The 17,061-nt window shown below is 36.1% G+C and overlaps 2 protein-coding genes across 4 annotated transcripts in view; both read right to left on the bottom strand.

Annotated features, from left to right (window-relative positions):
* The window catches only part of LOC121738731 (serine/threonine-protein kinase tricornered), a 45,264-nt gene extending 36,796 nt beyond the window's left edge, over positions 1-8,468 (bottom strand). For all 3 annotated transcript variants that reach the window (XM_042130957.1, XM_042130958.1, XM_042130959.1), the window contains exons 1-2: positions 8,150-8,468; positions 5,585-5,665 (exon numbers count right to left, since the gene is read on the bottom strand). The gene's annotated coding sequence lies outside the window, so the exon portion shown is untranslated. The remainder of the gene's footprint in view (positions 1-5,584; positions 5,666-8,149) is intronic.
* Positions 8,469-12,377: 3,909 nt separating this feature from the next.
* Positions 12,378-16,397, bottom strand: LOC121738732. The gene is made up of 10 exons (XM_042130961.1): positions 16,276-16,397; positions 15,686-15,848; positions 14,970-15,202; positions 14,706-14,832; positions 14,265-14,454; positions 13,912-14,038; positions 13,477-13,558; positions 13,110-13,237; positions 12,808-12,889; positions 12,378-12,463 (listed from the first exon to the last, which is right to left on the bottom strand). Exons 1-10 carry the CDS (start codon positions 16,318-16,320, stop codon positions 12,408-12,410), a joined length of 1,233 nt encoding a protein of 410 aa, XP_041986895.1. The 5' UTR covers positions 16,321-16,397; the 3' UTR covers positions 12,378-12,407.
* Positions 16,398-17,061: the final 664 nt, after the last annotated feature.

Here is a 17,061-nt window from a genome sequence, read left to right as displayed (position 1 = left end):
CCTATAAATTTTGAGGAGTTCTCTCGATTGCTTATGGATCCTTCATCAGATCACCAATATTGTGAATATAATACCAAATTGGGATGATACCCTATATACCAAAAGAAAAATTTTGAAAATCGCTTAACAAACGGCGGAGTAATCGTTGAACATAAGAAAACGTACATAACACCTCCCCCATTTTGAAAGTCGGTTAAAATTGTAGCCTATGTATTATTCTGATGTATAAGCTATATTATTGTAAAGTTTCATTAAAATCCGTTCAGTAGTTTTTGCGTGAAAGAGTAACAAACATCCATACATCCACACATCCATACATCCAAACAAACTTTCGCCTTTATAATATTAGTAGGATAGTATAAAAGTATCACTGTACATATATTTCCGTTGTCTGGTAGCCGTAATACAAGTCCTTCAGGTACGTACCACGGGGCCAGACTGACGTGGTGTGAAGCGTCCATAGATATTATTATTATTATATTATTATTATTTGTGGCCCGCGTGAAAAAAAGGGTGGGGACCACTGACTTAGAACATATACATTAACTTTTTTACCGACACAAGCAAGAAAAACAGAAAGACTCACACCTACACTCACACGATCTTGCTTAATAATTATAGCATTTTAAATACAACTTCTTTACACGTTCTTTGCGTACGGAACCCTTTTGGCGGCTGTATACACTCAAGGAAAGCCTCTCGCCAAGATCATCGGCCAAAAAGGCTCTCGTCGAAAGCATGCCTGTACTGTGTAAACACTCGTTGCAACATTTGTACAGAAGCTCACGCGACAATGGACGTAGAAATTGCTGCCGCTATTTGTCTTTGTGCCGTGACTCGTGAGCTATTATGATTTTTAAAAACGTTTACTTTAAGAAGTAAATTTGTAAGCCCTAGACAAAAAGATGTGTAAGCTGGCCCCTAGACGATTAATTGTATTGTGCAATATCACGCTTCAATTTTATTGAACAGTTTATCTGACAATTTGATTGAAGACTCGCGATGTTCAATATCAACCCTAGACGGTCGATAATATAAAATATTACACAATATTGGGCAATAAAAGTTCTCGTCTAGGGGCCCGCTAAGACCACGTCATGGTGAAACACTAGTTCTTAAATACTGTCACCGACTAATTTGAGTGTGTACTGATTACATGCTCGCTCTCGTTTATCTCGCAAGAACCAACGAGAGTACGAGACCCTTCGACTCGGGCGCAGAAAACCGCCAAGCCATTGAGAGCGACCGAGACGAGGACGAGAGCGCGAGACGAGACGTGAGCACCCTGTGCACACTGTTTTAGAAATCCCCAAAAGCGGACATGACTAAGTTAATGCATATTAACTTAGTCATGTCCGCTTTTGTTACTAATAATACTAAGTTTATGCAATACATCAAATATTTTTTTTTTATAATCAGTCAAATAATAAAACATTTACAATTTAAATAATCAGTCAATTATTTATCAGTCAAATAATAAATCAGTCAAATAATAAAATATTTTATTCTTCATCACCTTGGTCGTCAAAAATGCTGTCCACATGTTAACGCATGATATTTTTTTAACACTTCGATGAAACTTTGCCCTTAAAATTTTTAAGGCGCGAATAAAAATTAGAAATTCGTAAATCTCTTGTATGAGACGCGATTAACAAAAAATAAAAATATTGTAGTGTAAAGACTATACCAAAGTATTTTTCAGTTTTGACAGAATGTGTGGAAATCATATAGGAAAGCAAAAAAAAAATAAAGTCTAAATATTTAAAAACATTAAAATCTCAGGAACTACTTGAATTGTAGGAATGAAATAAAGTACAAAATTTGTATCTCTTAATGATCAATCTAATCAACTGGGTAGCAAGTTTACAAACCCTCGTAATTAATTTAAATAAAAGAATTTCGTTTTCAGGGAGTCAAAAAATGACTATTTTAAAAATTGATTTTCTCAAAAACTAAGTAAAATGCGCACACGGGAGTTCTACTCTTGCATTTCAAATATAAGACGCCATCGACTTATTGCATTAACTTAGTCATGTCCGATTTTGGGGATTTCTAAAACACTGTGCTGTGGCCTGTATACACTCGCGCTCGGCCTGGGTCGGGACTCGGGGTGTCTCGACGAGTGTGTACAGCCGCCATTATGATGTCACCCCGTATATTATCAGAAATTTATTGATTTTAAGGTCCGCGAGATGATGCCTGTAATGACATCATACCTGGACAGTGTTTGTTCATTCACGCAGCAGCGCCCAGGTGTGACGTCACACACTATAATAGCACTAAGTTCCAACGCTACCATCATTAAAAATCTCGAGAATCTTCGAAACTTTACACATAAGTATACACATATCGGAGTAAGGATAGGGTGTTTCGTGGCCCGTGGGTAAGACGTCACCATTACAAGTGCCCCATTAAATTTTTAATCATTTCTTCCGAAACTGCAGTAATCGTAGCATATAATTGCTTTTAATTTTAATTGTCTATTAATAAAAAAAACTGCATATTATTCCCAAAATAATATATTTAAAAGTATATTCAAATTGTATAACATTCAAAATGTGGAAAGAGTTGTTTTTTTTTTAATTATATATTTGTATGTTAGGTTTGCTATGATATTATAATGCATAAATTAATTTATGCATAATATTAATTATAATTACTTATGCTTACTTTCATTATTCATAAATAACAAAGATAAACGTTTATCCCTTTATAGAAACTTGAAGATATGTATTATATATTTTCCTTTTAGATAGCAATTAAAGTGCAATAAAATCAGGTATAATTCTATTATTATTGTAACATCTAGCTTTACGATGTTTTCAACTACTTTCCTCAATTGGTAAAACTTCTAGCTCACATAATTAATGACAATAAAAAAAAATTAATGATGGACATAATTGAATGGACAGATTTGGCAACATGTATCATGAAATTAGCCTTCTCTCACAGTTAGTACCTGCAACTATTTGAAGTACAGACTGATGTAGTATAGATGTTAGACGTTACATTTTTCGCCTCAACTCTGACGCTGGCAACTCCTAAATGGGGAGGCTTACGCCAAAAGAAGAAGAAGAAGAAGTCAGACCTGAAGAAATTCAAAACGTGTTGTAACTAGAGATGAAACGGTTATCCGGCAACTATCCGGTCCTATCCGGCGGCCTTAATACTATCCGGATATACCGGATAACTGCTATTCGGCCGGATAGGCATCTGGCCGAATTAAAAATGATCTGGATAAATTTATATATTTTTAAGTAATTATAGTGAATAATAATCGGCCAAGTGCGAGTCGGACTCGCGCACGTAGGGTTCCGTACCGTTATGCAGCAAAAATTGACCAATAACTGTGTTTTTTGTATGGGAGCTCCCCTTAAATTTTTATTTTATTTAAATATTATTATTAATCATTAAAGTACACATATATTTTAGGCCTTTGTGAAAATTTCAAGTGCCTACCTATTGCCATTATTGATATCGAGCAAAAATCACGTTTGTTGTATGGGAGCCCCACTTAAATATTAATATTATTTTGTTTTTAGTATTTGTTGTTATAGGGGCAACAGATATACACAATCTGTGAAAATTTCAGATGTCTAGCTATAGCGGTTCTTGAGTTACAGCCTGGCGACAGACAGACAGACAGACGGACAGACAACGAAGTCTTAGTAATAGGGTCCCGTTTTCCGTACCCTAACAACCAACTTTTCTGCATTGAGAGGTAGCAGGCGGTTTCGCTTCTCTTCATAAATAAGGCCAGCTTCAGAAAAAAGTCTTTCGCTGTACACACTGCACTGCTACAAGGTGCTGAAAGATATACTTTGGCAAACTTTGTTTTTGGGTATTGTTTGGCATTAGCTGCCCACCATAAGGGTACCGATTGCGATCAATTCGCACTGACTTGAGATAAAAATCCAGCTCACAGGCCGTCTACGCAAGTATGTGTGCGGATATTCGGTGGCCGGATATCCGGCTATCCGGCCATGTGGTTGGCCGAATATCCGGTATCTGGTATCCGGTCAAACTACTATCCGTTTCATCTCTAGTTGTTAACATAATATTAGGCAGAAAGATATTCTGTAAGAAAAAAAATATGTGACATTATTTTTTTTTATAATCTTTGAAACATTTATTTTAGCCTTTTTAAATATTAAAAAAAATATTAAATTAGGTCTAACATCAAATTTATTGTCATTTCTGTTGTAAGAAAATTAATAATACATTAATAGAGCTTATAATATATAATATAATTAATGCTTCATCACATAAGCATTGTTTAAGAACACTTACAAGTTTAATCCTATAACCTTCTAATTCAATAGTTTCATTAGTTTTTTAAATTTTTTACATCAAAAGCAAAATAAACGAGGAATTTTTATATTGACACAGACAACTTTTGAGGATGGACAGTGGTAATAAACATACAAAAATCTAATGTCAAAAGCTACATGGAAAGAAAATTATTCAGAATACCTTTGGCAATTAGATGTAAGTAGATAAAAATTGAAATAACCGCAAAGGAATTACGAATAAAAGGCTAACCACAGAATAAAAGAGTAAATACATGCAGGTCTTAGCTAATTCTTCTTTGAATGTGATAATGGACCTATAATCAAAAATTTAAATCAATTTAAATAATCATTGCCAAGTCTTTACTCAATTGAAACAGATCTAGATTACAAGTTGATACAAAACTCAAGAGTTACATAATAATTTGATACTTAAATATTAACGGTTGTACTACAAAAGATTTAAACACCCGTTGAACAGTTGATTAGAAAAAAATTCAGTACAAAATGGTCTCAAAACAACTGTTCAACTACAAAATATAATATAAATCTAAAAAAAATATATATGGAAATATTTGTACAATATATAGTAAAGTGTTAACCCATCAATCCCCAAGCGGCACCCAGCTGTCGCATAACAATTAAAAATCTATTGTGTGATTCTTTTGTTTTATTATATATTATAAGTAAAAATCTTTACTAAATAAGTTCCTAAGTAACAATTGAATTATAGAATAAGAGGGACAAACGAGCAAACAGGTCACCGGATGGAAAGCAAGTACCTTCACCCATGGACACTTGCAACATTAAAAGAGCTGCACGTGAATTGCCGGCCTTGTATGCAGATAAGACTCAGAATAGTAATGCAGTTAAGTTGTAAGCATAAACTTAATATACCTAGCGGAATAGAGCAACAATCTCAAGTTGTCAAACGTAACCAAAATTGGTTTCATATGTGTGTACAAATATGTGCACGTACATACACTTACACAAGGATGATTGAACGTGATTTCTATGAGATTAAATTGTCAACGTGCGGCACGTGCTGACTGGACTTCAAAAAAAGAGTGCTGCTGTCATGTATCACACGTCTCTTTTTACCACGCAGTGTTACTGATAATGAATGACATCTCTCTTGCTCAGGCCTTTGTTTCTCTATTCCGCTAGGTATATTAACTTTATGGTTTTAAGACAACTGGTACTTTCTCATGTCTCTCCTTGATAACTTCAGCCGCATCTAGACTTGGACTTTGTTAACATAGTGACATATTACTATTACATAGAAAATAACTTACCCGGGGGCTGGGGCGCTGGTGCTGGTGTGTCTGGGGCCACCGTAGTGCCCGGGTTGCTTTTCCCCCAAGACACGGCTCCCTCTGGAACAATAGAATGGAAAAATTAATAATAGTATTTTAAAAAGATAAAACTGACCGACCGACCGAGATGTAATTCTGGAGATATGCGAACATGAACATAAAACATACATATAATACATACACTTTTGAAATTTGGCACATTTTTTCAGACACTGATTAGACAAACATATACGAAAACTGGACAGTTCTGGAAATATTACAATACATATGAGAATTGATAACCTTCTTTTTTTTAGTTAAAAATTTACACTGATTAAAGTTGAAATTATGAACCGAGACACAAAACTTTATGTTCATGAAATATCAAAAACTGTATGAAATTCTGTGCCTTCTTCTTTAAATTGCTTAGGGGAGGAATAGTCAAGTGGAGCAAAGAGAAACGACCATGTTCTGGTTAAAGGTGAACGCACACTTATCGGAGCCGAAAGAATGGAATGAGCCGAAAGAAACGAATTTAAGAATTCTTTATTATAAAATCCTATGAAACCTCGCACATTTGCCCGCGTCGAATCGGTCGAATCTGGCAGGACCCCAGTAAGGCCTTCTGGGAATTAGATTCGTTCGTTTCGTTCGGTTTGGCTAAGTGTGTGTTCACCTTAAATACACTTGAATTGACTAAATCAAATATTTTGAAAGGAAAGTTTTTTGAAGAAAGAGTAAGGATCAAGAAGTAAAGGATAGAAGAATAAACATGCATGTACAAGAGCAGTTGACATAACTTTGTTATATTTTAATGTGTGAAACAAGAGCAGGCGACATCTACTTTTAAATACCTAAATTATTTAAACTGAACATAGTCAATGAATTAACATACAAGAAAAATTGTGTCAACATCAGTTGGTAGCCATCACAAAACTGGAAGTATGTGGATCCATTACTTTTCTTCAACTCTAACTTTATTTTTATACATAACAGCAGTGAAAACATAATTAATATAATATGTATGGCAATTTATTTGACTGCTTTTGTTGATATAGTAGGTATATCATATTAAATTGTTTTTAAATTATCTTGTTTTAAAAAACAATTGACAAATTCTTCCACATTTTAGCACTGGCCACTGCCCCTAGATTGTCAATTTTAATGTGCAATATCATGTATTATGCAATATTATTGACCGTCTTGACATTGAATATGTCTGCCTTTCGATCTTATTGTCAAATTAATTGTTTGATAATATTGTTCAATCATATTGCACAATAAAATTGATTGTCCACTTATATTGATAATACATATTTGACAAAAGTTGAATTTTTTTTTAGGAATTGCTGTAGGAATTATGATTTGATGAATTATACTTACTTACTTCAATCATGGATTCTTGGAAATCTTTTGTCTCGCTCACCGGTGAGCTTATGGGGCTTGACGGGTTATATAGGATTTGAAATGGGTCAATATTATAATGCTACCAGTTTAAATTTTACATTATATTGAACATAGTATAAAGCATAATGGCACATTAATTTCGTCATAAATATAGTTAAGGTTTTGGTCATAGTGAATTGAAACAGGCCACCATCAAAAGGACATAAATAGCAGAATAAGTACTCAATGCTAACAGTTATAATTATTGTTTCCAGTTATTTCTTACAGAGATGATGTCATGGAACTTATTTATTTGAATGTAAACATAACTGTATGTAATAGGTGGTATTCAAAATAGAAATATTTAATGCTGTGGCGGTACCCACAATTCGCCTAACATTCCTGCATCGCGCTATCGAAGTTTCAGAGAACGGCAAGATATATACAACGTCTGAAATGACGTCAGTGGGCTGCGGCCTGACCGAGCATGCTATCTCGCTCGGTCGGAAGATCTTCCTTTTCGGCCGCCACTAACAACGTTAAAATGCCTTATATGTAGATGCAAATGTTAAAATATACTTAACTTTTACAGCTACTTCATATTATAAAATAGCTGTTGCTGTATGCAGTCAAAGCAACAGAAGATGCTACTAGTAAATGAGCTCTTAATTTCGGTGTCTACATATGAATTTATGTTTTTTAATTAATCCATGTGTAAAAGCTACCTGTTAGCAACATTATAACCAAAAAATCTATGCAACACTGGCGTCTTCAGCGAAATGTATAGTTTGTAACCAAATTCTTACTGCAAATGATAGTAATTATAAAGGATAAATATTTGTTTTTTATGTCCCCGATTTAAATTATTTTTTATAAATAAAATTCCTCTGACAGTGACAGTACGAGTACTTAAAATATAACTGCGAATTTCATGGTTCAAGGAGCACTTCTGAACTACTCAAACTGTTTCATTATTTAAGTTTTAAATGATATTGTTATGAATCATCACCAATAATCGCTTCAAATATAGTTGTCTCATGACAGCCTTCGTCATTTCACCGTGTCCAAATGGAAAAATCAGTAGGATATTTTTAGACCAGCTTAAAGTTATCGATAGGTACAATATACTAAAAACGTACGATAGCCAACGCTATGTTCGCTTCGATAACACATACACACCTTAACTGGGACTTCGTCACAAAAATCTTGCTGCTGGCTCGTCAGTAACACGATAACACTAATAAATAAACAGCATAAAAACAATATGTTGCACAAGAAGGTTAAAATCGATAAAATACTATCACAATATAAAAACTCCGAAATGGTGTCACTGAACTCAACGCTAGATTATCCCTCCCAGAACTGTAACACTGACCGCAGTCCACAGTCGCAAATAGTAAATGCCTTTGTTAAATGAATTACGAAAGTAAAGTAACGGGATTTTACATGAGCGACTTTGAGGAAATTGCACAAAGAAGGTGTCAGTTGAGAAAACAGATGATAGAAAACTCAAAAGTGCTAATTCACAGATAAAATAACGCCATGGACGACCACAGATAACATTTTACTTGTCACAGAGTAAAGAAAATGTTTAAAAATAAGGAACATTTTGTTTCTCAAACTTTGTGTTTAGGGAAAAGTATTTTTCATTAAAAAAGGGTCAGATTGACCTGTTCATTTACTTAGTTAATTAAAAAAAAAGAAAATTACAAATAGGATTGTTTTCTCATGGGGTTAGGACTTGGGACTTTAGGTTTTGAATAAACTATTTAAAACTATAATATAAGTAAAATATTAATTTAAATACAGTTTAAACTTTAATCAAGCAAAGCAGTACTATGCCTTTATATAATAATAATTATTATTGCCTGTTAAGTATAGTGCGTCAATAAAGTCATGACAGGCGGGAAAATTTTCTAAGCGTAATTTCACGCTTAAAAGGTGTTTTTTTTTTCGTATTTTCACAGAGAATGCTCATTACATTTTAAATATTGTCACCTTGCACATTTTTATCTCGAATTAATAAAGTTCTCTTATTTTTTATTTCATTTAAAAATTTTCCCGCCTGTCATGACTTTCTTGACAGACTATACTGACATACGGTTTTGCTCAATAATTTTACTCCAAATTATGCTCCAAATCGAGCAATAACCAACGATATCAAAATTCTAATTCTATGGCAATAACCACCGTGTGGACTAGTGTTGGTAAAAATAGCATTAGCAATAATAATTAATTGTTAAATGCCCATTAGCAATAATTAAATTAATCGCACTTGCTAAAAAATACGGTTGCTAATATTATCGTACGTGGCAATAATCTGCGATCATGATAAAAATCACGAGCGGTGCGATGCGAACCGATAATTCACGATGCCGCGTTTTTAGCTAATAGCAAAGCAATAATATTTAGCATGCTGTGACATACTAATAAGCATGTTAATGAAATTAATAGAAAAAAATAGCATTAATTCACATTACTAGTGTGGACTGTTGACCGCAAAACTGACAGCTCGAAGGCAGAGTCAAAGGCTTCGAGCCGGCTCCAATGGAATTAAATACCTAAGTCAAATGCTAAGTACTCACATATACGGTTTTGCTCGATAGTTTTACTCCAAATCGAGCAATAACCACCGTGTGGACCGCAAAAGTGACAGCTAGAAGGCTCGCTTCGAGCCGGCTCGATGGAATTAAATATGTCATTTCCTTCGATACGGAGTAAAACTATCGAGCAAAACCGTATGTGAGTACTTAGCATATTATGTCATTTCCTTCGATTCTGAGTAAAACTATCGAGCAAAACCGTATGTGAGTACTTAGCATTACAGGGACGGCGAACTAAAGGCATGCGTGAGTCGTGACGCCTCACACCTCACACTAGTGACACGGGACAGGGGACAGGGACATAAACAGAGCACGCCAGTCGCCACCATGTCGCAACTGGTGACTGGTCCCAAAACTAGTACCTATTGAAATTATTTTAACGTACAATGAAGGTAGTGGGCACCAAATTCGGCAAATTTTGAAATACACATACGCATAGGATCCCAAAAAATATAAAAGACTTAACTGAAGATTTCTTCAGAAAAAGGGCACATTAATACGAAAAAGTTCGCCATCCCTGGCCTAGTATCTCCAAAACAACTAGACCAATTTTGCTCTTAATTTTCTAACATAAAATAATGGTAACAAGTACCTAAACCACTAACAGCTTTAAGTGCACTGCACGGCCAAATCTATTATTATCTATTTTCAATGTCCTGAATTTTCCCGACCATACCCAAATCTACCAAAGGTCAGGATAAACGATTTACTACAATCATATTGTAATGTAGGTATTAGGAGTGCCTCCGCTGCCGGCGCCGGCAGGCCACCAAAAATATCAGTACCTAATGGGGAGTGCCTCCACTGCCGGCGCCGGTTGCCGAAATGGCTGCCGGCGCAGTTTTCCGAAGTTTGCCGGAGTCACGCGATGTTTGCCGAATAGGCTGCCGGCGCCTATTCGGCAAACATCACTTGTCAATTAATGAAAGAATGATGATCAAAAACATATTCAGCCTTGAGCTAAAGGACTATGAAAAGTACAAAATACAGTGGCGGATTTACAAATTTGCCGCCTGTAGGCTATTAAATTTTTGCCGCCCCTATAACTAACCTTTGAAATTCAATACGTTAGTTTAGTTCACAATCATATCCCACCAAAAACATTTTTTGAAAATTTTTGCTGAGACGACCACACAAGGTTTCACCCTGTGCGGTAGCGAAACGGCGATGCCATACATATTTACTGGTATGTAGAATTTGTTTAAGTTAGGGTCAGTAAAGTTAGGCCGTGTAGATTCAGAAGCTATGGCTCTACATGAGATCACATATCTTTTTCACAGGGTAAACCGTAAACCTAATAATACGTGGTGGTCTCGGCAATATTTTATAAGAAATGTTTTTGGTGGGATTTTTTATTGCTGTAAGATAAAAAAATGGGGCTAAATTTGCCGCCCCTCTAAATCTGCCGCCCTAGACTCCAGCCTAATTAGCCTATTAGTAAATCCGCCACTAACAAAATATAATAGGGAGTGCCTCCGCTGCCGGCGCCGGCTCCCAAAAATTTCAGTAATGGGATCCGGCGGTAAGTATACTGCCGGCAGCCGGGATATAAAACAATGACTGCCGGCGCCGGCACTCAAAATGAAAGCCAGTTAAATGCGTAAAACGCTAGGTTCCAGTGCCGGTAAACAAATTTTTAAAAGAAATACCTACTTAATTATAATTTCAAATATTCGACTTTCCGACTTCCAAAGGTGGAGGTTATATGTTCGGCTACGGATATTTTACTTTTTTTGTGATGCATTTTCATTTTTCATCTACCTTACGCTAAGTACTGACATGCGGTTTTGCTCGATAGTTTTACTCCAAATCGAGTAATAATTACTGTGTGGACCGCAAAACTGACAGCTCGAAGGCTCGCATCGAGCCGGTTTGATGGAATGAAATATATTGATTTAGAATAAAACTATCGAACAATGCTGAATGTGTGGACGAAAGCTCGAGCCACGGGTTTTGCTCGACGTTATGGCTCGATCGAGCAAAACCGCATGTGAGTACTTAGCTTTAGCTTTACTACCGTTTTTCAGCTACCAAAAAGTAAGACTTTGCACCACAGTATACGGTATACCCCGTGGTATACTTCCAGAGGTACTGAACAGAACATCGGACTCCTTATACATGTTAGAGAGTTTCAGCGTTGTTTAAAGAAGCAAAGGACTCATATTACATAGTAGATAATGTGCATCCTCAGTCCTCAATCCTCACATTATGACCTTATTATTTGTAATTTTCATAGTCCATTAGCTCAAGACTGATGTTTTTGATCATTATTTTGCCATTTGACAAACGATGTTTGGCACCGGCAGTCTATTCGGCAATCGTCGCGTGACTTCGGTAAACTTCGGAAAACGGCGCCGGCGCCCGTCAGCTATTTCGGTAACCGGCGCGCGGCGCCGGCAGCGGAGGCACTCCCAATATAATAAGGTCATAAATGTGAAGATTCATATTTTAATAGTAGTGACTAGTGATGACGATGATGATAAAATATATTATGATTGCATAGTAGCATAATACATAATATAAGTACCGTAAGGTACTAATTATGATTTTTAGGGTTCCGTAGCCAAATGGCCAAAAACGGAACCCTTATAGATTCATCAAGTCTGTCTGTCTGTCTGTCTGTCCGTCCGTATGTCACAGCCACTTTTCTCCGAAACTATAAGAGCTAAACTATTGAAACTTGGTAAGTAGATGTAGTCTGTGAACCGCATTAAGATTTTGATACAAAAATAGAAAAATTATTAAAAATTTTAGGGGTCCCCATAGGTACAACTGAAACAAAAAAAAAAATTATGAAACAACTATTATAATAAATTGGTTTATTTAATAAAATTTCATTGATTAGGTCCGGCTGGCACAAACTGGAATGCTGCAGGATCTTGGATAGGACCTGAAAAAAAAGCATTTTTAATTTCACTAGGCTTGAACTAATTTAATTAACTATCCAAAGTTAAAATAATATTAATAAATATTTAACGCTTTGGTTCATAAATTTGTTCAGAGGCACCGTGTGGCGCCATCTGTTGACGACATCGTGTGGCGTCAGGAACGAGGTCAACCAACTAAACTCCAATATAATATTATAGTGTCTACTAAAGGTAAAGTTGCGGAAACCATAAAACCCACATTAACCATGAAAGCGATCTTTCGCGTTTAGCGTCCCCATCATTTGTGGGAGCGAACTTTAGACATTGTTAATTATAATTTTATGCCTAACTGAGCTGTTCATTTTACCTGATTTTGGGTATGCATTAGAAGCTGCCATATCTTCAGGCACTCCATCTCTTACCTCCGTACGGAAATTAGACGGTTGAACCTGCATGAAAATAAAATCGTTACTATTAAAGTGAAGAGTATTGAAATATTCTAATTACTTTTCTTTAAAAAATAAGCCAATCTTATTAGATAGAATGTGTATTGTTTCAGATTTGTCAATCACATTCAAATTCACTCTTTCAATTGTACTTACATAAATCATAATAACCTAAACTGCCATCTCGTTAGTACATTCTAAAACATCAGTTACTAGTTACTACCTGTCCGTCGTTTCTCATAAGGTCTGGGGAGCTTCCTCCTCCATATCTATTGTATATTCCATTCAGATTGTAGTGCAGGTTCATATCAGGACCAATGTTAGCTTTCAACAGCTGCTCCCAAATACCACCTGAAGGAAATAATTATAAACATCGATATAAGTACTTAAGTATATTAAAATCATGAAACGAGGCATGGATTTTGTAGGTCTAAGGTCGATATGAAATTTTGTGGCTTATCTTAATTTTGACTGCAGGTAAAATATTTACATTTTATCCTACTACGGAGAGGCCACTGCACAGCCCACAACCGTAAAAGGGTTAGTTACTATACGGAATTTTAAAATCATAAATGTAAAAACCTTCTTACCCTTTTCTAAAGTAACGATGGGGCGGCTGGAACCCCAGGGATATTCACTGTGTGCTTGGAAGTATGTGGCATAGGTTGAAAGCTGAAATCAATGGAGGCATTAAATCTCTAATAAGCATTACACTTTATCTTAAGACTTAAGGTTTATCAGACAAACGGTCTGGCTCAAGCGGATCAGGGTCTTACTACTAACGCCGTCTATTGGACATATAGATGGCGTACTTAAGTAGTACCACATAAAAACTTCCTAAAACTCAAAAATCCTTTTTTGCCAATCGTAGTATGAAATTCACGGTGCATAGAATGTAGTACTTGTACTACATTCTATGCACTATGTGATCTGTTGGCTGGGTAAGGGTTTTACGTAACATAACGAGACCAAATTACGTAGGTAGGTCCGCCATCTAGCCTATGAATCTACTTTTCCGATAGTACCTGTGTGTTATAAAGAGCCAGCCAATATTTCCCTCCGTGGCCAACAAATGCGGTGTCGTTTGCGTCCAGTAAGTATAGTGGGACAGCGTAGTTCATATCTGGTGATAAGTTAAGGTTGCATCCGTACCTAAAATGTTATAGGTACCTACTTAAATAAAATTAATATTACAATGGTCCAAATCCAATAAGTAATGTTTTACTCTTATTAGCCACTTTCACCACAGGAAATCATTATAATATTATTAAATACATAGCACGTTATGCAAGGACGAGTAGTGATCTTCTTCTTTTTATCCGACTTGCAACTTTTTAGTTTAGTCTAATTGCAAAAAACAACATAAAACAGTACTCACCAATCTGGACAATACTTCAAGATATCGTTGGGCGCACGATAGTACTCTACCCTTCGTACAATCGGGTTCCGTATATTGAACCTCTCGTTTGGATCCGTTAGGTTGACTCGTTTTATTTTTATATCTCGTCGCTCGCAAATATAGTCATAGTGGAATTTCGGCACAGATTCACCGCGCGAGCAGTAAGTTGCTGTTGAAATAAAACCAGGAAATATACTATTGTCTATTATGATCTCCTTTTTTGAAGTCGGTGAAATAAACAAAAAATGGTTTGCATCACTTTGCCTCCATGGACGTTTAGAATCTATAATATAGTTACTACTTAAATAGCGGCTATCCCACGGTAGATGTCGCTTTTAAGTAAACAATATGTCCGGCGGGGAAAGAAACATACTGCAGGGCCTATACTTCCACGTATAATCTAAGCCAAACCACACTAACTTTTTTCCGTCCCATCTAGCGAATTGACTGCAGCGTATCTATCAATACAGTACATGTAGCCCAAAGCCGTAGGGTACCGTAAATACGGAGTTTTACATGAGAACCGCCCTTCTTGGTACGTAGCTCCCTGAAATATAAATTAAATAATAGGGAAGATTACATAAAGGCAGGCAGAGCAGAGGGCGCTACTAGCACATACTTTATATCCTATTAATTCTTCTATTATATACTGTCTGAGAAATTGATTAGTAAAAACTATTTTACCTTACATATAACACTTCGTCTGCCAGGCGGCCTGGAGACACCTCCAAAGCAGTAAGTCCTGGTACCGTTAATCATGATCTCAGTCACTCCGATATGGGATATCAGAGAAATACCGTTGATACCAGCTAAGGCGAATCTCTGGAGACCCGCGCGTTTGCGAACCTCGACGTTATTCTTCATACTCATAGTGTTCACTATCGCTTGCCAGCCGTACACGAACTCGTGCATGGGACCTGGGAAAATAGTCTAAGAATCAAGCTTCGAGTTATAATAAGGAATGTTGAATGAGTACGGGATGATATGCAATTATGCAGCCTTTCAAACTCCATAGCCCCTCTTTCTCAGAGCTTGCGCGTATAGTAATACCTATGGTCCACTATAATGATCCACAGATAGAATGGGGCCATCCATAAATACGTCACACGAAATTCGTGAGTTTTTGCCCCTTCTCATGTCGTCCCTTCCGGGGCCCACCCGGGTTCTAAACGACACACCTGTCAGGCGCTGTCACACTTCATCGACCTTATTAGTAGGTACTAGTTATATATGGTGGTTGGTAAGCCTTCAGCCTGATCTGTTAGCTTTCTTCTGTCAAAGAAACTAAGTTCTTCAGCTGGTCGTCCCAACCCAGAATAATTAAGGCATAATGCGCCTAGAATATACTGTGTATTACATACTTCTTTACCTGAAATAAAATACTTCTTTTTCAATGTTACCTATTCCAAAACTGTCTCCATCAAGGATATTGAACATCTCTGCAAACGAGTCCGACATGAGCCCAGAGAGTACCGAAGCCTTTGGTGGTTCATCATCAGGCCACGCTGGTATCATTTCATCTGTTACTGGATGAATTTCGCTTTCCATATGCGACTGCACCCCCTGGTTACAAAAAAACATAATTCGATTTGGGCCTATTTGCACCACTCTGTGTTGAATATCCTATTGTTATATTATCTCTCTTGTTCCGCGAATATGTGACAGAGAAGGCATAAACAGATATTTTACAAGATTAGCAACAAGAATGGCGTAAGGGGGCCTAAATTAAGGGTCTGACCTCACTCTCTCTCTCACTCAGACTCAGAGACATTTAATTATGATTACCTAACCTTCAATTTAATGAAGAGTTTGACAGATAATGTATGAGGCTTACCTATGTCAAAATTTTTAATCAATCACATTTGACTAATTAATAATTTCTAAGTGAAATATGTAGATTTCATGTATTTGGTATTAGGTATATTATGTAGGCTATTTAAGTGTTTGGTCCACAGTCCTTAAAAATTTCGAAAAATAAAGTGATATTTACCTTCAAAATCCATGTTGAGTACAGAAGTACCACCGACGCCAGCATGTTCACGCCATTAAAAATAAAAAGTTTTAACGACCACAATCAAAATAATTGGGCTTCAGTTTATATTCTCCTAATTAACTAGTTATCGATAGCCAAGAAATTTATGCCCGTATAACCATTTGGCAAAAATAAAAATAGTACTTAGATAAAATAAACGTCCTGGCAAGTTTGAATTAAAAACGTGTTACCTACTCTGCGCAAAATGGAGTGTTGGAAACAAAATATATTTTCTGTCATCAGATTAATAAAAGTCAATTTTCATGATTTTTTGTTTCAATTTACCAGACCGACCATCTTCTCAAGTACGCTGACCTAGCTAAATCTTGGGTACGCCGCTCGGGAACTTCGGTTTACGGTTTAATCCTTCGATCGCAGATTCTTGGAAATCTATTGCTATTTTATTGTTGTCGCGGTGACCGGTGTCCTCATGGGACTTGATAGATTAAGACTTTATTTCTCACAAAATAATTTTACAAATTATTATACACGGCGAGAAACACGTGTTACATAAATAAATTGAGTGATACATTTGGCAAACACCAGCTAAGTATACACATTTACATTTTTTGTCTTTTACATGTTCTCACAAAACATTACATTTATCATCACTATTTCAAAATTATACATCATACATTCTCTGGAAAACAAAACTAACTAACCCGGCGAGAAGATCCGGCGTAATATTTTAATAATTTTTATACTATATAATTATGTAATTCATTTGTATTGCGTGTTTACATT

Source organism: Aricia agestis, chromosome Z (assembly GCF_905147365.1).
Source record: "Aricia agestis chromosome Z, ilAriAges1.1, whole genome shotgun sequence".
NCBI classification, from domain to species: domain Eukaryota; kingdom Metazoa; phylum Arthropoda; class Insecta; order Lepidoptera; family Lycaenidae; genus Aricia; species Aricia agestis.
This window is presented reverse-complemented; position numbering and strand designations above follow the sequence as displayed.

Bases quoted from the DNA above. Each gene is read 5' to 3' on its own strand.
- LOC121738732 (XM_042130961.1), bottom strand. From the start codon at position 16,320: ATGCTGGCGTCGGTGGTACTTCTGTACTCAACATGGATTTTGAAG. The intron at 13,238-13,476 runs GTAAGAAGGTTT...TATTTCCTTCAG, and splicing joins CATCGTTACTTTAGAAAAGG to GTGGTATTTGGGAGCAGCTG. The intron at 12,890-13,109 runs GTAGTAACTAGT...ATTTTCATGCAG, and splicing joins TTATGAGAAACGACGGACAG to GTTCAACCGTCTAATTTCCG.